Source organism: Lepidochelys kempii, chromosome 10, assembly GCF_965140265.1.
Source record: "Lepidochelys kempii isolate rLepKem1 chromosome 10, rLepKem1.hap2, whole genome shotgun sequence".
Classification (NCBI taxonomy): Eukaryota; Metazoa; Chordata; order Testudines; family Cheloniidae; genus Lepidochelys; species Lepidochelys kempii.
In genome coordinates this window covers 12,849,021-12,874,862 of record NC_133265.1, presented here as the reverse complement: position 1 = coordinate 12,874,862, position 25,842 = coordinate 12,849,021, and the positions used below count along the sequence as shown (strand labels likewise).

The following is a 25,842-nucleotide window of genomic DNA, read 5'->3' as shown; positions in this document are numbered from 1 at the left end:
TGAGATTTGCAATAAAATCATGAGAGTTGGCAACACTACAAAATGTAACATCTCCACACACCCCAGGTACTGTATACCCTTCTCCTGTGCCTACAGAGCTTTCTATGGAACAAGCTAGTATGGGAAAGAGAATGACTCAGAGCGCAGCTTTCAAAGGAGCCTCAGCCCCATCTCTACTTTTGTACATCATCACCGACATGAACATTTTGGTTGTGTATTAGCTGTCACACACACACACACAAGCAGCAGAATTTCCATTTGTAAAACCCCTTCTGTGCTGGATGAGTATGCACAGGTGGGATTTGCCTGCCCTTGCCCTCACACATGCAAGTGACTGCCTGGGCACAAAGGGAGGTCAGAATTTGAATATTTGGCCAACGGACAACTAATCAGACGGAAACACCATTCAAACGATCGGGGTCGGTCCTGAAACAATGGAGTCGATGGGATTGCCCCTGCAGTTGTACAGCAGCAAACGTAGCTGGCGTGAGTGTGAAGAAGCAAATGCATCAGAACAGCCACATAGCAGCACTGGGAATCCGAGGGCAGGAAGAGATGGGGGAAGTAAGATGAGATGTCAACAAAAGGACTGAAGCTGAAGCAGTGGTTCCTATTATTTATTAGCTGTATGGAGATAGTGCCCCACCAGGACCCCTCTGTGCTAGGCACTGTACAAACACACAACCAAGAGACAGCCCCTGCCCTGCCGATTGTCGGAGAGCAGCCTTTTGACTGGGAAGAGATTCATACAGGCAGGGCCATCTTAGCAGTAAAATCTGGCGTGAATCTTTTCCCCAGCACACAGATTCCCCTGAAAGGAGGCCCTGAATGGAGACGCTTGCTCATATGCTTACATGTGTGTGCCGGCCTGCAAACATATGAGTACTTGCATGCTGACAGACACTCCCCTATACATGGGCACACGGGCATTTACATGTGCACAGGTAATGAGCTCTGTTATCATTCAGCCATCTGGCTCTTGGGCACTGAATGCCACTCATACAGCATGTGTATCCTGCAAGTAGCGTTACAGGCTGCTCTGTTGTCATTGCTCAGCTCAAAACTTTCCTTTCTCCCATCAGCTCTGCCTTTGGAAACGTATTTCTTCACTTCTGCGCGCTGGGCAACTTGCGACAGGAACACATGATTCTTAGCCCACGTCTGACTCATATTCCTGGCCTAGTGTCTTTGCTCTCTGATCAGTGGGGGACAGAGAGGGAGTTTCCACAATACACCGTGTGACTCTAGAACAGTTCTATGAACCAGTTTATTTTCTAGGACTTATTTGATCATCATCCAACAGGAAGAAAAAGCAAATCACTTTAAAGGCAGCAGCATCTCTAATAATCCAATACTTCTGCTCCGCATCTGACACCAGAAAGCTGGTGGTAGAGACCATGAACAGGGAAGAGTGCCAGCTTATTGAGTCTGGTTGAGCAATGTATTGTGCTTCCTCTTTCATCTCTTTTCATCTTACTTTACTTCTCATGCCCCTTTCCATTCATCACACGATCATGAGCTTCTAGGGGACGGAACGGTCTCCGGTCCCCACAGCCAATGCAGAATTGGCCCTCAGAGTACAGTCTGTCTCCTCTGTCCGTGGCTATGCTGAAGCATTTTGACCAGACTGATGGGAAAGAATCGATGGGAACAAAGGGGCTCACCTTCCCCCCCGCCCACTAGCCCTATGCTAGGACCAATGACATTGGCTCAGCCAGACTGCAGAGAAGTCAGACTTTTGTTTCCCTTCCTCATCCTCAGAAGCTGCTTCAGATACTCACCACAGCCCTTTACAGACAGTGGGAGGACTGGAAGGACAGATGCTATGCCTCTGTCAAGCAGCTAGCTCTGGTTAATACCAACCCCCCACCTCACGACACTCCTCTGCAATCTCCCGCACATCAGCACCTCACAGCGTTTGACTAGAAACAAACGTCCAGCCGCTGGTGAATTTAGAGGAATCATGGTCTCCCCCAGCACACACAGCTCAGGCACCTTCTAAGGAGCTAAAAGAAAAGGAGGACTTGTGGCACCTTAGAGACTAACCAATTTATTAGAGCATAAGCTGTAACACCTGGCAGAACCTCAAGGCCCTCTAGTGGTCGTGGGAGGTATAGAGGGGAGGGAATAGCCAGGAAGCCACAAGGCACCGAGTTGAACAATGGAAAGGGACCCTAGCTCTAGGGTGACCAGATAGCAAGTGTGAAAAATCGGGACACTTTTTTTCCAGGGGGAGGGATAGTTGCATATATAAGACAAAGCTCCTAATAATGGGACAGGCCTGACAATATCAGGATATCTGGTCACCCTACCTGGCTCTGGACAGCAGGTGAGAACTCCACATGGTCCCAAGAGCCATGCTACAGTGTGAAGAGCAGGAGTCTGCCTGCTTCATACTTCTCCCATTCTATTGCCTAAGGGCTCCAAGGCCCCAGCTAAGCATCCAACAGTGTGCCAACCATCCAGGATTGCCTTGGACTCTCCAGGAATTATTCTTTAATTAAAGATTATGTCATGTGATGAAACCTCCAAGAATACATCCAATCAAAATTGGCAACCCTACCAAACACAGGCTCATTGGATCAGAGCCTATGACAAAAGTAGCTTAATTTGAAGAAGACAACCCAGAGTAGAGAGGTGACATCCCCCTGCTAACGATGCGCTAATGCATGTGTTCTAGTGAAGGGATCCTGAGAAATAAGCCTGGAGAAGGGGATGGATCTGTCCCTGGTCAAATATGGAAGGATTTTAACCAGGGTATCTTAGACCCAAAGTCTCTGCACATGCTGTTGTCCCAGTTGAGTGCAGGTGCTGGGAAGTGTAATGCAGATGCCAATCAGAGAGAAAGGAGTTCAGGCAACAGCTACCAAACAGGGAGGCACCAAGGGTGATCAGAGATGGACAAGGCTGGACAACAGCCCTCAGTGGGCTTGGGAAGCCCCTATAATGCCTCTGATGCTCCCTGCTCCATTCATGGTGACTATAGCCCCCTGAAGAAATGGATACGGTCTTTGTTTGGGAGCAAAGGTCCAAGGCCCAGAGGTTGGAGAGGTACGGGAAGGGGGACTGATGTCAGGATCAGTTTCAGGCACTATCCATGTATGCCCAGAGCTCTGCTGGGTCTGGTTCTGAGTCAGGCTGCTCTTGAGCTGCAGTGGGGGTCAATTACAGCCTCATACTCTTGTGCCTTGACCCACAAGCTGGGGGTGCTGCAGGAGCAAATTTCCTCTGGCTGTGGCCGCCCCGGTGGCCTCAGCTCCCCTGCACAGGGGAGGTCCAGGAGGAGGCTGCCCTTTGGGGCCAGTGCTTGGCCAGTGATCTGAGTGTCCTTCCAGTGTTCCAACTCTAGAGCTCTTACTTGAACCTTCGATTTCCTGGGGGGCTTGGGGCTTCTTGTGTCCTGAGGCAGACAAGTCTCTAGTGAGAGCTCGGTCCAGAGCTCGTCCCTGCAGTTTCAGTTGCCTCCTCAGCTTCGCCCTGCGGTTCTGGAACCAAACCTAGGGAAACCCAAAGGAAAACAGGCATTAACTAACCATCTTTTTGCCTGCTGCACTCTCACGTGCTGCTGGCAAACTGGAAAGCATGGGGTTTATAAAGCATCCATCCTGCATCTGTCTCCCCAGGTTCCTCTGGGGGAGCTGTAGCTCCAGGAATCCAGACAGAGATGGTTATACAAGTGAAGGTTTTAAACCAAAACAGAAATTTCAGGTCATGTCACATAACAGGGAAAAATCTCATTGCAGAAGTGTCCCTCTAACGCGCGTAATGCTCACAGCAGATTTCTGAGCTGTCCGCCAGTTCTAGAAGGAGAATCCTAATCCCCTTTACCCCCTCCACCAAGGAACTGGACACTTTCACACGGGCTCCCTGTGCGCCACTCCCTCCTTCACGACCTGGGGCTGCAGAGAAACCAGGGGACATGAGCAGCTCTCTTACTCTGAGCCTGACAATGGGTCTCAAGCCTCATTTCCCCACCCCAGACCCTCCAGAAATGGGAGGGATCCATCACCCTTGTTCTCCAGAGACATGGTAAACAGTGGCCCAGCTCAGATCAAGGCAGCTGTCAAAGCCGAGGTGAAGAGAGGGGAAACACAGGAGAGAGAGCAGGGGCCATGCTGGGTAGATCCCACAAACACACACTTTCCCCACCATGCAGCTGGGCAACATCCCCACTTCAACCATTTCCCAACCCTGAGAGGAGACGGATCCTTACTCTAGCTCTCCCCCATGACCTGTGGCTGCAGAGTTACTACTGCCAGAGCCAACAGGCAGGCAGAGCTGAGCCCAACGTCTAAAGGTTCCCTCCCACCTCTTACCTTCCCTGGTCCGAGGTGGGTTCCTCGGGCACCAGTGCCAATGGGGCTGGAACATCGACAGGGCTGGGAATAAGCACAGCGAAGATCAGAGCAAACAGGAAGTGACAGAGCTTCCTGCAGCAAAGTCCTAGCCCCCTGCCCAGCAACCCGAGAGGCTGGGTTCAATGAGCTGCCCTCCCAGCCAGGAGGTCGGGGAGAGAAGTTCATTTTAAGCTCTGCAGACAAGGGCAAGATGCTATGAAACACTAGCCTGGAGCGCAGTACCCCGTGAGCATCTGGTACCTGAACCCTGGCCTCTATCAGGTCTAGCCGGAGGGCTAGGGCCTCCCTCATGAAGACGTCAGGGTAGCGCGTGGTCTCAAAGGCTGATTCCAGCTCCTCCAGCTGCCAGCTGCTGTAATTGGCTCGGGCTCGTCTCTGCTTCTGCGGGCGAGCTTCCTCTGGAGAAAAGCCACAGCGACTCCAAATGAGCTAGTACCACTCACCAGACCAGCTTAGGGGCACAAAGCGTGGGCGGTACACTTCACTGGGCACCATGCTAGCCCTGCCCCCTCCACTGGGCACCGTCCATCCCTCTTCACCACCAGCCCCTGATGCAGAATTAGCTCCGGGCTCTCCCCGGCACAGCCTATCCCGTTACCCAGGGCCTTTGTCTCTCATCATCGCGACAGAGACCTTTCAATCAACCACGTGAGGAGAGGAGACCCCTCAAGAGACTTGCTGTTCAATTTATTGTAAGTCTAAAAAGCCTTCCACTCCTCAGTGTCTAGATTTCATTCAGCTGATTTTGTCTGGGCTATTTCACGTAGTGTCTGAGCGCTTCACGATCTCGAACGTATTTAGGATGGGATGGGTGGCCCTGAGGTTCTCATCGGTTTAGCGGTAGTGCCCTGGAACCCCAGCCAGGGACCAAGACCCACCGTGCTAGGGGCTGCACAAACATGGAACAAAGAGATGGCCTGCTTGCACTTGGGAGGGTGTTACAGGATAGCTGGTTCCCATGGATACACGGAGCCCAGCTGGACCAGAACAGATGCACCCAATCCAGACAATTAAAGAGGCTAAGCTACACCTGGGCCTATCACGGGCTGCTTGTGGCAGCTGGATTGAGACAGGCTGCGCCTTGGGGAAGGAAAGCCACACCAGAGTGGAGCTAACTCCTGTGGTGGGTCCCCAGAGCAAGGGGTCAGGGGCTCATGGAAGCAGCCCTGGGGCTGTTGCTCCAGCAAAACTCAGACTGGGAAACTGCCAGGAGCAAGACAGCCTGAAGCCTGAGGCTAAGAAATGAGTTAAAAGGCTGTTTTCTGGTTGTTCGCTAACCTCTGTTAAGGAAATAACCCCACTTGTAAAGCCTGGGCATGGCAGCGTGTGCTCTGGGGCTGGCCCGAAGGGCTGGCCCGGGGGAAGATGGGCACCTAACACCACCAGTGAGCACAGCCGGTTCCTGGGGCCAGTGACATCTTCATCCCACATACGATGCAGAGTGGAGAAATCTTTTAAGGCAGGGTGGGGTTTATTTGGGGGGGTTATTAGCACTATTTTTTGTATCCTTCCACTTAGTACCCGGGGTCCAGCTAGGTAAGGTCTAGAGCAGGGCGGGCAAACTTTTTGGCCTGAGGGCCACGTCGGGTTTCCGAAATTGTATGGAGGGCCGGTTAGGGGAGGCTGTGCCTCCCCAAACAGCCAGGCATGGCCTGGCTCCTGCCCCCATTCCCTGTCCCCTGATGGCCCCCCTGGGAGCCCCCGCCACCAGATCCAACCCCTCCTCTCATTCCTGACCACTCCCCCCCCCCGGACCCCTGCCCCATCCAACCACCCCTTCTCCCTGACCTCCCCCAGAATCCCTGCCCTGACTGCCCCCCGCCACCCCATCCAACCCCCCCTCTCCTTCCTGACTGCCTCCCCGGGACCCTTGCCCCCATTCAACCCCCTTGTTCCCTGCCCTCTGACCGCCCCAACCGCTAGCCATGCCCCCTGACCACTGCCCCGAACTCCCTGCCCCCTTACCGCGCTGCCTGGAGCACCGGGGCAGGCAGCCGCACTACCCAGCTGGAGCCAGCCACGCCACCGCGCAGCACCGAGCACCGGCTCAGGCCGCGGCTCTGCAGCTGTGCTGCAGCTCAGAGCATGGCGCCGGCAAGGGAGGGGCCGGGGGCGAGTCTCCGGGGCCAGGAGCTCGGGGGCCGGGCAGGAGAGTCCTGCGGGCCGGATATGGCCCGGAGGCCGTAGTTTTCCCACCTCTGATCTAGAGGGAGGGGATAACAACAAACCAACACATTTTAGAAGTCTCTAAACTGAACTCTTCTCCTACACAATCGCATCACAACGATTTTAAATTCCGGTATCTCGGGACCTTCCAGGGGCTCAAAGCAAGGACTGTGCGTCTTGCTGGAAACTGGGGAATTTACCCATCCCCTGGGGTCCCTTCGTCTAGCTTACCTGAGAAGTCCCCCAGCTCCCCCAAACCTGCGTCTTGGCTTGCCAGCAGCAGTGCTTGTTTGCAGGGCTCCGGAGGGCTGCAGGGCTGGAAGAGCTGGTAGCTGAAAAGGGGAGCTGGGAGGAAGAGGCTGCAGACAGGAGCGGATGCGAGCTGGGCTGAGAAAGCAGGGCCGTAGAAGCGAGATGCAGCCGGGAGCGAGGACACCATGTATTCTGAGCCGAACATCCTCCAACTAGGGACACGAGCAGAGCTGCTGCACCTGGGTGGAAAGGAGACAGGTGGAGGATTCCTACTCTTCTGGCCCGTAAGAATCCCACTCATCCACCGGAGGGGAAGGGGAATGTGAAAGAGCTTTGCCCATTGAGGAGACCTGACTCCAGTTATGCTGCAGTCCAGATTAACCAGGGAGACATTGTTCCAGTAGCCAGATGCTGCAGAGAAAGGAGTGAGAAGCCCCAAACAAAGATACTCTGGAATGACTTGCTCATGGGAAACGTATCTTCCTGACCTCCATCAGCTAGTGGTGGGTCGTGCTCTGAAGCAGGAGGGGTTCTCTTTTGTTGGGGGGGTTTGGATAATGGGGAGAGCTGGCTTAGAAGCCTGAAGACCACAGGGTTTCTTACTCCTGAAGGAGACTTCAGAGCCTGCTGTCTGCTTTCCCACTCCCCCAAGGGAGCGCACCAGCCACCTTCAACAAGGCCAGAGGGTTGAGCAGGATTACTGCACTCAAAACTCGAATGAAGGATTGACATTGCAGCATATGGCTCATACTGATGTCCTGGTGAGCTGGCTGGCTCTGCCGGGGAAGCCATAGCTGGCTCTTGAAGTTGGGACAACCAGACTTCAAAGGCTGATGGTCACATGCAACCACAATGATCCAGACCTCGCTCACCTGAAACTCCTGTGGAGGGAGCATAATCCTGTTCAGCTCATGGCTGCCAGAGAATCATGACTGCACTACACCCTGCTTGTTTGTCGGCTCAGAGGCAACATCAGAATAGACTCCCGATACTGCAATATTCAGGGCCCAGCCAAAGCCAGTACATGTGGAATATTAAAGGTGAAGAAAGATCTCTTCAGCCTCAGAGCACTTCTGGGGTCAATTCAAGGTTTCTAGCAGGGAGAGACAGACAGGCCGGTTCTCTCTCCAAACCACCTTGCCCATCCCTAAAGAAAACCATGCCAAATTTTTGTTTTGTTACTTACATAGCACCTACAGCTGGCTAGATGACTCCAAATAGTCACTCAGTAGTTTACACTGTGACCACAAAGGAGCCCAAACTCCACCCTCCAGCAAACCCCACTGACATGAAATTCGGAGAGGATAAATTACCAGTGCGATTTTGGTAATTTGGGGGGGAGGGGAAGAGAAAGAGGGGGGAAGAGAAAGACAAATGAGTTCGTCTGCACAGGCAGGGGAAAGGAAATGCCCCTCCCCAAAGCGAATTTCACCCCTTCACTCCTCAGCATTAAGTGTACATTGATATTCCTGAACATTTACCATGCTGAGGAGAGTAAAGTCCCACTCCAGAACCAACAGGATCCCCTCTTCCCTTAGCACTGCACTGAACACCCCCTTTTTGAGAGGCTATGTCAGCCCCAAAGGAGGGAACAGCCATTAGGAACATGGCAATTTTGACACAATTTGCACCAGACTCTGCTCCAGAGGAGTCCGAAGTCACAGAAGCTGTAGAGGAAGATGAATTTCAATGGGCAAAACACTAGAAATGCCCCCCCACCTCACCCCCACTCTCAGAGCACCTTTTCCCCACCGAAATCCTCCCCATCTTACCTGCACAGAGTGATTCAGAGATCTGCAGAGCTGGCTAAGTCTTGGACAGGTGAGTTCAGGTGTACTGGAGGATTTGAGCTGTCTCTGTTAATCCAGGTATGTCCAGGAACAAAGTGGAGATTGGTCCCCACCCTGCTATCTTTCCCCCCAAAAAACTAAATGTGAGGTTCCAATTAAATTACTGTGGTGGTCGGGGAGGGGTCTCTGCTGACCCAGTCATGTCCAGTGAAACCGAGAGCTGGTCTGGACTTTCCCAGGTGTGTCCATGTAGGAGGCAAACTGCAGACAGTCTCTGATCACCCACTTGTCTCCAGCAGGTGTGAAATAAAGAAACTTCTTACCTGAAGCCTCTTTTCCAAGGCCCTCCTTTCCCCTCCCCTATTCAGACACTAAATTAACTTCTTCACTTCAAAGAAACTCTTCAATCAATTAGAGGGGAGCGTGAGCCGGGATTGAATTTCCAAGTAAATATTCCCACTAATGGCTCCCTAGCAGTGACCCAGAAAAGCTGTCTGCAAGAGGAGTTCACAGAGCTCTCTCTAAACAGGAGACAGGAAGAACTGCCACCAAGATTTCAGCTGAGCCAAATGAGACATCTGAAGCTATCTCCACTTTACATGGTATCATGTTCACTATGGAGGGAGAGCCCCAAGCTTTCCAGTCAAGAACAGATTCTCCTGCAGCTCTCCTGTCTCCCCATTTGCACAGATTACTCTAAATTTCTCTGTTGGGAACACGGAGCAAGGGAATGAAATCCCACAAAGCCAGGATATTCTGCCTTCCAGAATTACCCCAGGCCTAAGATTACTGGGCATTTCTCCTACTGTTTATTTCCAGCTGGATTTTGCACAGCTTCTCCAACAGCTACGGTATTAATTTTGCTCTTGTGGATTTGCAGGAAGAATTAAAAAAGTAACTAATGACAGTGTGTCCCGCAAGAACAAACTGTTAGTGACTAGAAATGAAGACAAGAAACAGCGGAGACCAGAGCTCATTGGAGCAGGGGGAGAAGAAACTCAGAAGTATGAATAGAGGACTGAGAGCATGGTTGGCTAGAGGAAGCAGAATCTGAGAACAGAGGCCACTGGATTACAGAGGCAAAGGCCTGGGAGCAGTTAGAGGCCAGGGCGTGGGTGCAGCTACAGCCCCCGAGGTGTTTGTGACTAGAGATGGGAGACCAAAAAGCAGCAAGCAACAGAGAACGTGGTTTAGGCTGGCGAGGGCCTAAGAGCTAGATGCAGCCCAAGTCTATGGAGCAGACACATCTGGAGACAAAGGAATGGGAATGTGACCAGGAAAACAAAGCCTGTGGAAACGTGCCTCAAAATGCTGGGATGGCTACAGCAGGAATACAGTGTCTTGAGCCTGAGGAACTTGGTCTTTGCACTATTTGGGTAGTGCAGCTTAAATTCTTGAGGTCTCCAAGATTAAATGTGCCAGCACCTTAGGGAGCACACGAGAGCCTTGCAGGCTGTCTGGTATCAATCTTCACGCTGCTACAATGACATGCCATAGCTACCCGGACTTCTGAGGCTCCCAGAATTCTAGAGAGGGCTGGGTCCAGGAGCCAGCAGTTCAGGTTTGATTGATCATCATACAAAGAATTACCCCTCCCTTTTATGGCGAGGGCTGTTGTCAGTGAAAGATGAGACTCTGTAGTGACTCAGGCTTACTTCTCTCAGCTGGCTCCGCTGGGCTAGTGATTCCCTCCAGAACTGAACACGGGGCTCAGAGCCAGCAAGCAGCTTGCGAGCCTTTCCCCAGAAAGTCCCCTAGTCACGGGGAGGCACAAGGGTTTGTTTCTCTCTTGTAGCTTTCCCTTTCCGAACTGCCACGCCACCCCACCTCCCTTCAGGGTCCCTTCCTGCCAGCCTTTGAAAGTGGTTGGGTCACATCCCTGGAGCTCGGAGAGTGCCCTCTCGCTGGGTCGGAGTTTGAACTGTAACCACATCCCAAGTGGCACCTAGCTGAGAGCAACTAATTCAGTTACTTCCATTTACCAAATTGATGCCTCCCCTCCCCAGCATGGACACCCCACTGCTGACAGACGGATGGCCTCTCTCTGTCCTGCTAACTCCAGGCCACCTAAGAGCAGTACAAGATAGTGCCTGTTTAGAGCACTTTCCTCCTCCCCCCACTTCAGCTCAGTTGCCAAGGAACGAATGACAGCCCTCAGCTGACCAAAGGAAGCTGGTCACATGCCCACTCTGAGCACAGCTGCAGGCTTCAAACATGCTAGGTGCTAAACAGCCAGGGAACAATTGATCCACCCCATCCAACTAGAGGAAATGCGTGTGGTGGCCTGAGGTGTAGACACAAGTCAGGTTGTTATGCAAGAGCTCTCGATTACAGAGATCTCCCCCTCCCCATCTCTTGGCCCATTCCCCGGTTGTTCACCCCACTTGGCTCCCCCACAACTCCCACTGTATTCAGAGCAACATCTGTTTTCCCGGACACCATAGGCACATGGTGGTGCTATCAGCCTCCCAGTAGGTCTAAACAACCCACTTCTGGCCATGGGGTGATTTTAATGTTGTACCACATACAGGATTGGGGAGGGGAGTGAAGGTTGGATACCATTCCTGGCCTAATTAGCCCATAGAATAGTCTCCCAAGGGAAGCAGTGGGAGCTTCCTCATCTGGGACGTTTCCAAGCAGTTAGAGAATGAACTTGGGCATGTTCTGTAACAAAGGATCTTGCAGCAGCAGGAGGAGGAGGGGCCAGGTGACCTAATGGATTGTTGCCATTTCCCATGGCTCGGAGGTGGAGAACTTCGAGATTTCACTGATAAAATCAGAACAATGGACAATTTCTTCTTCCCTTCCATGGGCAAAGCCCAGAAGCCAGTGCAGCCTGGAGAAGGGAGGAGAGATTATCCTCCTGAGCTGTAACAGCGCTTCAATGCAGGAAATACATACTATATTCTCTGCAGCTGCTAGGTCAGGCAGCTGGACTGATTGCAGTTTAGCTCCTTGTTCCCCTTCAGGAGCCTCCTCTCTACTAGGACATGTGCCTTCTTCAGGCAGGAGGGGATCCCAGCTCTAGCAGAAACACACCCTGAATGCAGAAGCGCAGAGCTCAGAAGGCAAAGCAAAGAACACCAAAGAGCAGAAAGTAACCTCCTCCCAAAGTGGTGGTCCTGAATGACAAAGACACAAGTGGGTGGAAGAGACAAGCTTTCGAGCTTTGGTCTCTTCCACCAACAGAAGATATAACCTCACCCAGCTGGTCTCCTCTCATGTCGTGGGACCACTATGGCTCCAACCACACTGCAATGGATGTAAGTGCTGAGCACGCACCATATTGCAACACCCTAACTCTGCACGGGTACTTTCAGTCAGCTGAAAGCACGGGGAAGCTGCAGAGAAAGCTCTGCTTTGAAGCCAGTAAATCTTTATAGCTTGAGGGATCACACTCCACTCACTGGGCCTTGGAACCGGCTGGAGGGCAGTAACTGGGGCACAGGCTTGTACGAATGGCCAGCCACCAGCAGAGTCTGAACTACCGCTGTCCAGGGCAATGCCTGAATGATTAGCCCTTGATTTCGTTTGGATCCTATTGTGGGCACTGACGTCTCATTCTGAAGCTGCAGTGGGAGTGAACGATCGAATAAAAACTACGGTTAGTTTTCTCGAGAGAGAAATCATCACTGTCATGGGAAGCCTTCGCTGCCGTGGCCTGCTGTTTGCAGGAGGATATGTAACCCCGCCATTGCTGCAACAATGAAGGAGCGATACCTGGTCTCCTGGAGAAGGAATTTGCCTTTCTTTGAAAGGGGACAGGCTGAAAGCTGAGCTGGGCAACAGGGAGTCCTGCTAATCGGGGAGGCTTTAGAAACACTGAACAGAGGGAGCAGGAATGGGGGGAAAGGGAACAGAGGGTAAGACAGTTGTGGGGGTGGAGGGGGGATACAGCAGGAAGGAGGCCATGGCAGACTGGAAAGGACAGAGCTAGGAGATATGGGTGGGGAAGAGGGAAGAAAAGGAGCAGAGGAAGGAGAGAGAGAGAGAGAGAGAGAGAGATGGGGGGTGCTGCAGGACAGGACTGAGATGGATGAGCAGAGCTAGGGCAGAACTAGACGTGCTAGGTGTGCTATAGGACTAGAGGAAAAGTTGAGGGGCAGAGAATTTGCACCCTACTTTCCCTGCCACCCTGGCTGTAGCCCATCACACCACAGCTCTAAGAGGCTTTAAAAGAGAGGAGAGGGACAGAGCCAGCCTCAGCTGTGCCTGCCTCAGAGTTTACCATCAAACCTGCTGCTGTTTCCATGTCAGTTTCTCTCACAGCCTCCTTCCTAAGGCTACATCTACACATAAATCACTACAGCAGCGCTTCAGTGCAGACACTCCAGTGACTAGAGGGCTTCTCCATCGCTGTCGCTAGGTCAATGGAAGAATTCTTCCATCGACCTAGCACTGTCTACACTGGGGGGGAGGGGAGGGAGGGTAGAATTTACTGGACACCATTAAATTAGACTTGAATAAAGACTGGGAGTGGATGTGTCATTACACAAAGTAAAACTATTTCCCCATGTTTATTTTTCCCCCCTACTGTTCCTCACATGTTCTTGTCAACTGCTAGAAACGGCCCACCTTGATTATCACTACAAAAGGTTTTTTTTTCCTCTCTTGCTGGTAATAGCTCACCTTACCTGATCACTCTTGTTACAGTGTGTATAGTAACACCCATTGTTTCATGTTCTCGGTGTATATAAAATCCCCCTACTGTATTTTCCACTGCATGCATTTGATGAAGTGAGCTGTAGCTCATGAAAGCTTATGCTCAAATAAATTTGTTAGTCTCTAAGGTGCCACAAGTACTCCTTTTCTTTTTGCGGATGCAGACTAACACGGCTGCTACTCTGAAAGAAAAAGTGAGACTTGAAAAGACCAGGAGACAATCAGAAAACATCCACTGTATCGGATGCTAAACATGTTTGCAGCATTGACAACCTCAGAGGTGAGACAGGCATCCTTGAAGGCAAGACAACAAATAGGAGATAATGATGGGAAGCCCGACAATAACCATCAAATGATAACAGCAGAAAACCCCAAGATTAACACCACATAAGGACTAATGATTGCAGGATGACATTGCAAAATGCATGGACTCAAATGGGAAGTTACAACTATAAAGCTGGGGTGTTTTGCCATGGAACTCTGGGTTCAGTCCTGCAAAGCCTTGGAGCATCGGATCACAATTGACAGAGCCCAGCTCCTCACTCGTGCTCAATCTAACTGGCCGTTAGATTCCCTCAAGCTACAACAGACTGGTAACTTTAAACAACAACTGGCAGGAGTGTGTGTGTGTGTGAGCACGTGCGTGTGTGACTGAAAAGCATATGCTAACTGTTGTATTTTCAATAAATGCGGTGTATTTGCCTTTGCCCCCGAAAAGATCCTGTGTGTTTCGTATGAGCATAACATCCTCACTTCCTCCATATGCATATATTGTTTCATACACGCTCTCATTGTTCTTACTTATAGCCTTCCCCTCTTCTAGAATCAAACCTACGTGTTTCTGCCAGGAAGTTCTCGAAATTCCTCACTTTCTCACTCCATATCTTTCAGACAGGTAAATCTTATTTTTGATGTTCATTATTCATTCTTTCCATATGTTCAAACCATCTTAACTTTCCAATTATTATCCTGTTTGCAATTTAATTTTAACATTTATATTATCTTCTTATCCTAACATTAATTAATGTTCTATTAATCAATGTTCTCCAGCACATATTTCTCAATAAAAGCATTCCCACTGCATTTATTTGGGTTTCATCCTAATATCACAAACTAAGTATATACCTGTGGTAATGGAATTTATATTAATTATTTTTATGCCTAATTTACAGATGGCAAAGCGAGGCCCAATTGACATATTTATCAAGCAGAGACATCTGGTTGCTGAACACGCAATTCTGAATCAGATGACGCCAATGTAAATGAAACCGAAGTATTGTCAACAAAAAGAATTCATACTAGCTTTACTCAGAAATAGACGCCTCATACATTCAGTTCAGTTTTGTAGCCACAAATGATGATGGACTGCCAAAACCGCAGTGTGTTCTTTGTGGTGATGTGTTGGCTAACGACGCAATGAAGCCGTCAAAGCTCAAGAGGCATTTAAATACAAAACAATGAAATTAGTTCAAAGCCGAAAGAGTTCTTCAAAAGAAAGCATGTTGATTTAAAAGGACATCAGAAACAGATCTTTGAAGTGTCACACATAAATACTTGTGCTTTGCGAGCTTCTTATAAAGTAGCGCTTTGCGTTGCTAAGGCTAAAAAGCCATACACAACTGGTGAGACACTAGCGATAGGTGGTACTAAAGATGTTTGCATGGAAATGGTGGACGAGCCGGTGGCAAAGAAAGTGGCTCAGGTGCCACTTTCAAATGACACTATAGCTCGACGAATTCACGATCTGGCTGACGATCTGGAAGATCAGCTCATAGGCTAGATTAAATTAGCAAAGTACTTTTCTTTGCAGCTTGATGAATGTACAGATGTTGCTAATACAGCAATTCTGATGGTGTATGTGCGCTTTGAACATGAGGGTGATTTGAAGGAAGACTTTTTGTTTTCTGCTTCACTACCAACAAAAACAACTAGTTCTGAAGTGTTCAAGAGTGTGAGCGACTACATCGTTAACAAACGTGGGTTGGATTTCAAGTTTTGTGTAGGCGTATGTTCTGATGGCGCTGCCGTGATGACAGGACGGCATTCTGGAGTCGTTACCCAGATTAAGGCACTTGCACCCGAATGCACGTCGACACACTGCTTCCTTCACCAAGAAAGTCTTGCAACAAAAAAAACACGTCAACAGAACTAAACAGTGTGCTCAGCGAGGTCATAAAAATTGTGAACCATGTAAAGGCGAATGCTTTAAATTCAAGACTATTCGCTGCATTATGTGATGATATGGGAGCTGATCATAAACAGCTCCTATTGCATGCCGATGTACGTTGGTTATCGAGGGGAAAAGTCCTGTCAAGAGTATTTGAGCTCCGAAACGAGCTTGCCGAGTTTCTTCATGACAAAAACCAATTGGTCACAATTGTTCCGAGATGTGGACTGGATAGCCTAGTTGGCTTATTTGGCTGATATCTTTGCCATCTTTAACAATCTCCATGCAGGGAAGGATGGCTTCATGTCTTACAATGGCAGACAAGATCGACAGACAGAAACGAAAGCTAAAAGCATGGAAGAGTCGAGTGTCAAGAGATCGTTATGACATGTTTCACAACTTAGCGACAATCATCGCCGATGCAGGTGAAGACCTTGATGTTACATCTCTACGAAATATCATCAGTGAACACGACAAATTTGGCAGAATATTTTGAGTTTTACTTTCCAGCAGAAGAAGATCCATGGAAGACTGGATGGATCTGAAATCCGTTTATTCCACTGAAAGATGACTTAACGGTCACTATGGAGGATAAATTGTTGGAGCTGGCTGCTGGCTAAAGATTGAAGATGAGTTTCGAAACTACAACATCACTTGCTTCCTTTTGGATAAAAGTGAAAGCAGAATATCCTGAGCTTACTGAAATTGCTCTGAAAACTCTTCTCCCATTTCCTTCAACGTACCTCTGCGAGACTGGCTTCTCAACCATGAGTGTTATTAAGACAAAGTACAGGAATAGTATGGATAGTCATTCTCCATTGCATGTGGCAATGTCCTCAGTTAAACCACGACTGGATAAACTGACAAAGAAGCAGGCTCACCTTTCACATTAGTAAAGGCTAAGGTTTTAACATGCCTATTATTATGTTAATACATTTTTTATAATATCTTTATTAGGAGACTTTGCTGGTTTGATTTTTAAATATTTTTATTTGTATTGTAATATTGTATTATTTGTTTACAAAATAAACAAAATTAAAATGTCTGCCAACTTTTATTGTATTCATTATATTGTTTCCGATATAAATTAATATTACTACGAATGTTCAAATAATATTTTCTTGGATCATAAACGAATAATATTCATTTTATAGTACCCGCACAGACGCATAGCCTTTCAGTCTGTCTTCAAAGTATTTAAATGGGAACATCTCCACATGTACGCCACACTCCCATTCCAATTAATACAGTGAAGAATGTTAGTTTTTCTGATCTGATGTGCTACGTGCCTATGCGAAAATGATAATAATGTGGTACAAATATGGTACCAGTCCCTGGCAAATATGGACCGGTTCCTGGCACATTGGGGGAAAAAAACTGCCAGTCCGCCACATCAGATAGTTTGAGAAGCACTGCTCTAGGGGACAGTGAGAAAGTGCTCACTCTCCCTGCTTAATGGCTACACTAGACTGTCTCTTCCCACTAACCTGCAAAAGCAAAAAGGCCTGCAGGCTTTTATAGGATTTCTGCCAGCTGCAAGCAAGGAGCTTATGGGACCACATACTGAGACCCTTGTTCTGGAGCAGATACACAACCAAGCCTAGGTACACAAGCAAACTGGAGTGCAGCCGAGGTATGGGCTGCTTAGCCCAGAGTGACTGCATGAAGGACGGGGCTGGTGTCCTGAAATCACAGGCATGGATGCAAGGACCAGAAACCACAGGATGGAAAGGGGGCTGGGGGAGGATGTGCAGTGAGAGACCTGCAGGGAAGACGGGAGAAGGCTCTCTCAACACAGAGTCTCGCTCCTCAAATAGGAAAGACACATGGAATGTCTGGACCTGCATCCCCTTTTCCCACCATTGCCCTTTGGTCCTGACTGACCACGTCCTCTCAAATCCACCTGGAAATCCTATGGGCACATGCAATCCTAGCTACTCAGGCTGGTGAGTGGGCGAATCCTGTCCCCGGGAGATCCTGAACCCAGGAGGGCCATGCTTGTGTGTCAGTGAGGGAGCGGGAACTGTGTGTTTCCCCAGGGCGCCCTGGGGCTAATGCAAGAATTGAGCTCCAGCCCCAAGGCAGAGCAATAACTGAGCAGCAGCAGCTCTCTCCAGTGCTTGGAGGCAGGAGAGTGATGCTCTTGCCCCTTCCTCTACCTTCTGCTGGTGTGGGAGGAGACTAGAGACCTGCACCTTAGTTCCAGTCCCTGCTATGATCCCCAGGGAAGCAGTCGGGGGGAGGCTGAAGTGTTTCTTGGCCCTTCCCCTTTGGGCGCTAGTCCAGTTGGTCCCAGAGACTGGTATCCCCCTCCCTGCTGCCAATGCACATCAGTTCTGATCTGAAGCACCCAGCTCTGCCAGTCTGGACCCCCAGCCCTACTACTGCTCCTAAAGTCCGATAAGCGTCACCCCCTACTATTCCAGTCCGGGGTCTCTCCTTGGGACACTGCCAGTTCTGCAAAGCATTTGCAATGGCAGAGACTAAAACAAGACCACCGCCCTCCTTAGGCTTTTACAATGGTTCCACAGTTAAACCCAGACCCCAGATCAGGTGGAAGTTTAATGCATTAATTCATTGCAGCAGGGAGCCCTTGGAAAGATCCTTATCCACTTCCATATCAGATCCAGCGTGGGGCTCTTCTCGATGGGTCCCCGGGTAACAGATAGTCATAGCTCTTGGAGACAGGGTAGCATTCCCAGTTGTGTGTTCTCAGACTGTCTGTAACTGGATCCCCCTGCACCAGGCTGTCTGCATTCAGTCCCGGATCATTTACAGAGTAAAGCTGAAACATCCCTTCAAAAAGCGACTGGGCTGAGAGGGAGGAGGGAGCCCAATCACTCAGGCATCAGACTTCAAAGCAGGAAACACAGTCAGCAAGGGGCGCTCACCTCCAGCAGCGGTTGGCCAGAGCAGCTCACCCCGATGGAAAAGAGCCAAGGCAGCATGAGGCAAAGCAGGCAGGTGAGCAGGACACACACAATATCCAGCAACTTCTCCCCTGTCAGGAGGCAGCTGGTTTGCTCAGAATCTGGGCCAGTTAAAAGCCTCCTAGTCACCTGTTAACCAGCAGTTTACACGTCACTGATACCACAGCACCCAGCGACAGGCTGAACACGACAGATGACCGGATACCAAACACTCCTGCTTTCCCGGGGCAAGCAATTCAGCTTGGATTGCCTCTCACGGGACAGGTTCAGAAGGATTTATCTACTGAACAAACGTATGGTTCAGACGCAGTTTCTGCAGAAGCGTTCATGTGTACAGACCTGGGATATAGCAGGTAAAATGTTAGTGGTCTATAAGTCACTGAGCATCTCTCCCTAGCCCTGCGTGTCTGGTGGCTGCCCCACTTGGGAGGGGAGTTCCCTTCTGGAGCTCAGACACTTCTCTCCAGGCTGACAGCACTCAGGAGGCAGCAAACTCAGCCCACGGGCTTTCAAGGGAGCCGTCCAATCCTGTGGCAGTGCCTCCATAAAAGCTCAGTGCCACAAAGCAGAGGCTCGAGGAAGCTGGTTTGGCACCTGTGCCTCTCTCTAGCGTTTTTGCTCAGAAGAGACCGTCAGCCCAAGGCAGACGAACCACGGTGGTGATTCCACTGTGGCCATCCTGGGCTCCTCCAGTAACTACCTATCCACCCCATTTCCAACAAACGGAACCATTGATAAACCTCTCCCCTCACTTCTCTACCAAGGGAGCTTTTAGATCACTCTCCCCAAAGCAGAGGGCTTTACAAGGCCTGCAGTGGATAGCGCTGTCAGTTTAGCTCAGCTCTGCTACTCCCTCTTGGAGGAGGGGAGGAGAGAACCAGCTCAGCCGGACAGAGATGAAACACAGTTATAAACAAGCACTGATTAAAAGGCGGGCCAGTGTCATTACATCAGTAACGCCGTCGCTAACCATTTTAGAACTGTCACTTCTCCCGTCCCAGATACGAGGGGTTGGGCTGCAGGCCCATCATCCCTGCATTCCACTCCAGCGGCAACATACTCCCCGCCTCGAGCTGTCTTGGCACTTCAAGGTGCCTCGCCTTCAAACCTCTCGCACAAAAGCCCCCAAATTAAAAGCACCGGGAACTCAACCTGAACATTAATACTGGCATGCATTAGTGATCCTATTAGTCCCCAGCCGCAGCAGCCGCACTGCATTCCCAGCCTCAACGACAGATCGCAGCTGGAACATCTAACTCAGTATTCTCATAGGCTCCAGTATTTATAATGTGTCCATCACCGTAGGATCTAGGCATGGGAGGGGTTGATTCAATGGAATGCACAGAAGGCAGCAAGTCATAAGTGATGCCTCTTATTCAGTGAGATAAAGACGAACTCCAGCTAGGCTAGAGGGGCTGCCGCTGTCCTGCCAGATCAAGTGACTGCACCATTCACATCCTGGCCACCCACGTTTCCTCTCACACTCCCTCCACCTCTGAACTAACTTGCCGGTCTCGAAAGGGAACAGTTCAAAGCCAGGCACATGCAATGCAGCTGCCCCCCACTGCACTCTACCAGCAATCTTGTTTGTCCACACACCCATCTCTGCCAATGAACCCAGAGTGTGGCCAGGAAATACCTTCTGCTATTCCAGACTGGGACACCTGCAACATGGCTGTTTGCCAAACACACCTGGGAGACCCCTTGTTTCATGAACAGAGGCAAATTAGCAAATGCAACCAACAACATGGTGTTTGTTTTCGCCCATTTCAATGTTTAATTCATTTGAACAAAGACTTTGAGATCCAACTCTGCATTTGGGATTTTCAATGAACCCTTTCTGCAGGGGGGTTCAGGAGTGGGGTACAAGCTGACCCAGTGCTCGGCCAGTGTATTTCTTACTAACCTCCTCTCCCTCTTGCTGTCACCGTCCCCAGACATTCCCACTCCACCTGACACAAACCACTCTGCAATGGCTCCTCAAATCCTGCCCTGCAGCCTCCTGGCTATTCCTGACCTATACCACTGGGGGAGACACCTGCTTAGTGTGATGAACTGTGAAGAGGTTTTAATGATGCTCAATAAAGGGACTAAGTTCAGAATAGCCAACAGATTTCATCTGTAACCTTTCAGATGCGAACCCAGGGCATTAATCCCACTGTCACTGAGACCCTCAGGAAAAAAACATACTATTTTATTGACTTGATCTTCAGCTTGTTTCTTCACTTAATTTATTTCTAGTTAACTGTTACAGCCCCTTCATTGGTTGTAAAGCAGAGGCTCTGGAAAACAGGAGTACATTGCATCATGAATTGATGGCTCTAATCTCTTTATTTAAAAGCCCAGGTAAGAGACTGATGGGCTGTGGTTAGAGTTGTCTGGGGTTTTAGATACCTCCCCCGGCTTTAGCCTTCTCTTAGTGGGTTCCCCTCCCCTGTGAACTCCAGCCAGTGAAGAGAATTGGGTGAGAGACACCAAAGGTGCCTCACATTTTCCCCAGGGCACATGAAAAGATGCCAGACTAACAGCAGTGGAGAGCGGAGTCTTCTACTTATCCTCAGAACAGGTAGAGAAAAGGCAGGGGCAGTACAGGCTTCCCCACTGCGGCCTCAGCTCTGACAGAGGGAGAGTAGTTTAGGTGATGTCTACACCCGAAAAAAGTGCTCTTAACTCTGGTTAGCTAACTTGGGTTAAGAACACACTGTTTTGTGCAGTGTAGACGCACCCTGAGGTCTTGGCTTCTCTGCTGAGAATACTAACAAACGAGCCAACTGCGTGGTGCATCCTTGTCAATGAGGAACATACTTCTCCCACCAGCGCATTTCATTGCCCAACAGCAACCAGGGCGCAATGACCATCTCTACCACCTGCAGACCTAGAGGTGAAAGGAGCCATACCTTAGTCATTACTGATTACACTGCGTTAAGCCAAACTGCATTGACACCATTCCTGGGATATGGCAAGAGACCAAGGGGAAGGAAATAGGACCGCCAGCATATTAAGCAGAGACTAAGATGTGCTTAATTGTAAGGGGAGGGGGGAACCTACTAGTCTCTGCTCCTCCCACACTCCTGTGGTCATGGGTATCCACACTGAAGGACCAACCCACACGGCCAGCCCTCCCACCTGGAGATAAGGAGTCTGCCTGCAGGGATACTGGTGCACTAAGTAAATGGCCAAGGGAAAATGGTTGTCGGATAATCAAAGATGCTTTCTGTGTATACTCTGCTGCCATGGAGGGGTTTCTGTGGGCGTAGCAAGGCACCCTTTGTTGACATACAAAAATAGTAATGAACAGCAATCCCTAATGTGGCAGCTCTGGCTGCCACGGCCCAAGCACAGAAGGTCAATCTGGCAGAGGCTGGGCCCACCTCCATATCCTCCAGAATGGTTTTCTGCTTGTGCAGCAGAAGGAACAAACAAACGCTGCTGGCAAAGGGGAAGAGTCCACTTTGGCTGTAGAGGGCTGCAACTAGGTTTTCTGTAAAAGTCCCGTCTTGCGGAACAGCCGTCCAAAGGAAAGACGGAGAGAGAGCCTAGAGAGGGACTCGGAGAAGGACCGAGTCTAACGCAGAAAAGCAGTAATGCCGGCAGGGAGCCTAATAGGAACTAGAAGAGTTTTAATTTAAAAAGGAGTCACAAACAGTAACACTGAGTCTCTTGCTCTGTACAGATTTCTGTGTTCCCTCCAACATGCAAAGGACAATCCAGAGGTCACAAGCTTAGAGAGCCCCCTGGCAACTCTCCCTTCCCCTACCCCAAATGCCATGGTCTCCTGGATGTGAGGTGGTGATTGAAGTCATAGCCACTGCCCAACAGGAAGTGGTAAATACCATCCAAGATCCCAAGGATGTGGTCCCTTGTAATACACCATGCTTAGAAGCCCCTTTGCTCCCACCGAAGTGATGTCCTAAGTAGGATCTATCCCTGTATTCCTTCAGTCAGACCCCAGGCATGAGCTCTCCTTCTGCTTAGGCTGGCCTTCCACGATCACTCTCGCTTGTCCCCCCCAGCCCACAGGCTGGAATACAAAGTGCTTCTCACAGCGATTCAAGTCAACTGGACAAATCAGTTCCTGGGGCATCGATGTTCACATCATGGCTTCCATATGCAGAACCTTCAAGGCCTCTGAAATCTGCGAGCTGGTGTCTATTTGTCCATACATCCCAACCAGAAAGGCCCTGTGCAATAACACTGCTGCATGCTCTGCGAAGGGGAAAAGAGAAGGGTAAGAGAACTGGTCTAACCAGTCCTGACTTGCCAGTAACTATCATACGGCACAGAGGAAGTGCTAGGACTAGTCCCAGCAAGAGAAAACACCAGTGCAGCGGAACTAAGTTTTAAACTTTCCAGATGGGGAAAGGCAGTAACTACACACCATCACGCCCAGGCATACAATTAACACTCCAGACAAGTATCTGATGAATACAAAGCTCCTTAACTCAAAGAGGAAAATTGCTACATGATCAGAACTGTTAGAGAGAAGCCAATGCTGGCAACATGGGGAGTCCCCGCAATAAATTCCTTCCGTGGCGTTCAGAGTGAAGCTGCCACTGGGCAGGCCAGGAAATAGCACCGAACCAAGCACCAACATCTAGCGAGAACTTCCCAGGAAATTCCAGTTTCCAATACAGACACAAATAAATCCGACACTGAAAGCAGTTGAAGGAGATTCTCTGGAAAAATCAGTTTCCAGCCTCTCACGGCTGAGTGTGCAGCAGCAAACGCAGAAGCCTAGACCTACCTTGGCAGAGAAGGGTGTATTCAGGAAGGTTTCTCAGCGCTGTCTGCACCACCTCAAAGTCTCGGCTGCCAAGGCAGTACATGAAAGTGGGGAGGAAATCAGCAGCAATGCTGGGAACAAAACATAGCACCGTCTTAGCATCCCCACTCTTAGCATCAAGGGAGCAAGAAAGAGTCAGAGCCGTACATAGGACAATACAGGGCACATGGCTGACAGAGGAGGAAGTGACTCAGGAGAAGCCTGACATTCATGGATATCTCCATTTCTCACCTGGGGTTGTTCTGAATTGAGCGCAGAGCCAGGCTGAAGGCCAGATTCCGGCAGGACTCTTCTGAAGAGCTCATCAATCTTTGCAGGTTAGTCTGAGAGGAGACAAGGCTGATCAGCAAGAGATCCCATGGCGACACTGAGAACAAGCACTTCAGGCTCACATTACCACCTGTGCGGCACTGCTCCAGCCCGCTAACCATCTATCCAGCAAGTTAATGCTGAGCCAGGGTCACATGCAGGGGATTTCTATCTGTAAGAAGGATCAGCCAGTTGTGAATGCTTTAAGCATCCAGAGGGGTTTTTCTCTTGCTCTAAACAGGACAATTGGATCTACATCCATTTCCCTGGTCCCTCACGAAGTTTTTCCTGCAGAACTGTTCCCCTTTCTCTCTAGACTGATATTACGGGGTGACAGGGACCCAGCGTAATGGAGAGAAGGAGAGGGGAAGTGTGTGTGCGTGTGTGTGAGAGAGCACACGTGTATAAATGGCTTAGTGCACACACTCATGTAGCAGTTGAAGGCCTAAACTAACTGAGAAGGTAATTCCTCACAACTGGCCTACCCACAGACACCATGATAATGACCTGATAAAGCAGAGGGAAAACACCACCTGAATAAACTGTGCAAGGTAGACTCTGCTGCAAGGAATCCCCCATCACAGCAAGTGAATTTCCAAAGGCCACTTCTGGGCTACATATACTCACAGCAAAAAAGGAGAGAATTTCTGGTCTCCGTCTGGACATCTCATCAACATCACTCAGCACCTCCAGGATATCTGGGGGGAAAGTCACAGATGGAAAAGGGTAAACCTTCCTTTCAACATAGCGGAGTCCGCAAAGCTCCAAAAGGAACACTTGTCTCAAAACACAAGAGTCCTCTGCTGAGCTATAAAGTCTTAACCTGGCATGCAAAGCTAAAAGACAGAGATGATGCTTCAAAGAGGACCTTAGAAGGATGCTGTGTACTATGGATCAACACCTCCAGAACTGCCCCAGCAGAGGCCGCATTAGCTGCTAGCATTGCTGTCTGTGGCAAGTTTCAGTTCTGGATCAATTTCAGTTGTAACAGAGATTGATCTTTATATAAGGCCTCATACCGCAACATCATGACAAGCAAATCTGCAAACCATGCACACGTAGGGATCCTGTTCCCTATTTCTGAGTTGGGCAGCAGTGGGCTAACCCCACACAGTAATGTCCCAGATCAGGATAGTGAAGAATACTGGATGTAAATGATATTAAAAGAACCTTAGAGAAGCAAACTGTAGCTCCCTAGGATACTATGCTAACAGCCTGAACTTCTGTGGAGAGCACAAGGGGATTTTTGATAACCTAAAATGGGGAGCCGGAACTTTAAATGTTATATCTCATCCAAAAAGACGGCACTTCCAGCAACACAGCACCCCAAACGCTGTGCTGGGACACTGGTTCAGTACTGACCCTTAGCAAAGTACCACTCAGCGAATCAACCACATCACTTCCCAGAGCACCTAAATTGTCCTGGGAGGTCTCCCATCCAAACACAGAACAGATTCAACCTTGTTTAGCTCATGAGATGCATACTGGTTTTAGGAGATTTGCAGCTTCTCTTACAGGGACTGCATGGTTTAGAAGACTATAGGCTATGGTTTCAATTCTAGATGAACTTGTCTGGCTGCTGGTGGTGTCCCTGCACAGGGCTCATGGCTGCAAACCAGCTTCTCCTGTCCCAGCCAAATACTAGTTGAGCTGATTTTTGTCTATATGCTTCCTGTAGTTCTGGTCTAACATTCTCGGGAAGTGTGGCTAGGAGCAGCTACCATGTTCCAGCCAAGAGGAGGTGGGTAGAGTGATTCCTGTCTGTAAAGTCTATGAGGTGCTCTGGGAAAGCGGTCTCCACTTACCCTCCACAGTCTGGCCCCTGGAGAGTCTCTTCATGTATGGGGCCATTTCCGCTGGAGTGAGGGGAGTGAAGAGGGACACACTGACCAGGGGCAGAGAGCCGGCGGCTGCTTCATCTAGGACAGAGAGAAATAGTTAACTCCCAGGCATGCTCTGCACATTTAAAATGAAGGTGAATCTGGCATTCCCAGTCAATGGATTACATCACTGTCTACTGTCCCCTTACCAGGGCATCTGCTCAGAGAGGAAAGGGAGAGGTAACTATCCTTAGCCCCTGTAACACCCACAGAATTTCCTAAGGGACAATCCTATCAGAAGTCAGGATGATGTCTATGAGTAGGGAAGGAGCAGATGTATCCTTAGGAGATCTTCCTGAAGGGCTAGCCTGAAGACAAGCAGAGGAGAGCAGACTCCCTAGCAATATATACCTTTGGTGCTGCTATTCCACTGCATTGGGAAGCTCCGAGAGTTATAACAAGTGAGAAGTCAGTATTTACCCCTTCCCAGGCACTGGTTTCACTACTGCTGACCAGTTCCTCACAGGAATGTCTATGAGGACACAACCTTCACCCTCAGTTCCTTTCCTTCCCCCCTTCACTGTCCTATTAGAGCTGGGAGTGCA

The 25,842-nt window shown here is 49.7% G+C and overlaps 2 protein-coding genes and 1 long non-coding RNA gene across 8 annotated transcripts in view; 1 reads left to right on the top strand and 2 right to left on the bottom strand.

The window, feature by feature from the left end:
• The window catches only part of LOC140918198 (uncharacterized), a 28,481-nt gene extending 12,118 nt beyond the window's left edge, over positions 1-16,363 (top strand). For 2 of the 3 annotated variants that reach the window (XR_012161105.1, XR_012161104.1), the window contains 2 exons: positions 14,036-14,123; positions 14,401-16,363. This is a non-coding gene — a long non-coding RNA (uncharacterized lncRNA). Of the gene's footprint in view, positions 1-13,392; positions 14,124-14,400 lie in introns of all 3 variants that reach the window. The other variant, XR_012161106.1, reaches the window with a different exon arrangement.
• LOC140918197 (uncharacterized) lies at positions 605-21,827 on the bottom strand. 3 transcript variants are annotated; one of them, XM_073362041.1, is made up of 4 exons: positions 8,549-21,827; positions 6,756-7,015; positions 4,599-4,756; positions 605-3,497 (listed from the first exon to the last, which is right to left on the bottom strand). In XM_073362041.1, exons 2-4 carry the CDS (start codon positions 6,979-6,981, stop codon positions 3,174-3,176), a joined length of 708 nt encoding a protein of 235 aa, XP_073218142.1. In that variant the 5' UTR covers positions 6,982-7,015; positions 8,549-21,827; the 3' UTR covers positions 605-3,173. The 3 variants fall into 3 exon arrangements, with proteins under 3 accessions (XP_073218142.1, XP_073218141.1, XP_073218140.1); XM_073362040.1 differs by lacking the exon at positions 8,549-21,827 and adding an exon at positions 7,649-8,424; XM_073362039.1 differs by lacking the exon at positions 8,549-21,827 and having other exon boundaries at positions 6,756-8,424.
• Positions 21,828-21,928: 101 nt separating this feature from the next.
• The window catches only part of INTS1 (integrator complex subunit 1), a 35,885-nt gene continuing 31,971 nt past the window's right edge, over positions 21,929-25,842 (bottom strand). For both annotated transcript variants that reach the window (XM_073362033.1, XM_073362034.1), the window contains exons 44-48: positions 25,223-25,336; positions 24,045-24,115; positions 23,340-23,431; positions 23,070-23,179; positions 21,929-22,531 (exon numbers count right to left, since the gene is read on the bottom strand). In XM_073362033.1, the coding sequence (XP_073218134.1) occupies positions 22,416-22,531; positions 23,070-23,179; positions 23,340-23,431; positions 24,045-24,115; positions 25,223-25,336 (503 nt within the window). In that variant the 3' untranslated portion in view covers positions 21,929-22,415. The remainder of the gene's footprint in view (positions 22,532-23,069; positions 23,180-23,339; positions 23,432-24,044; positions 24,116-25,222; positions 25,337-25,842) is intronic.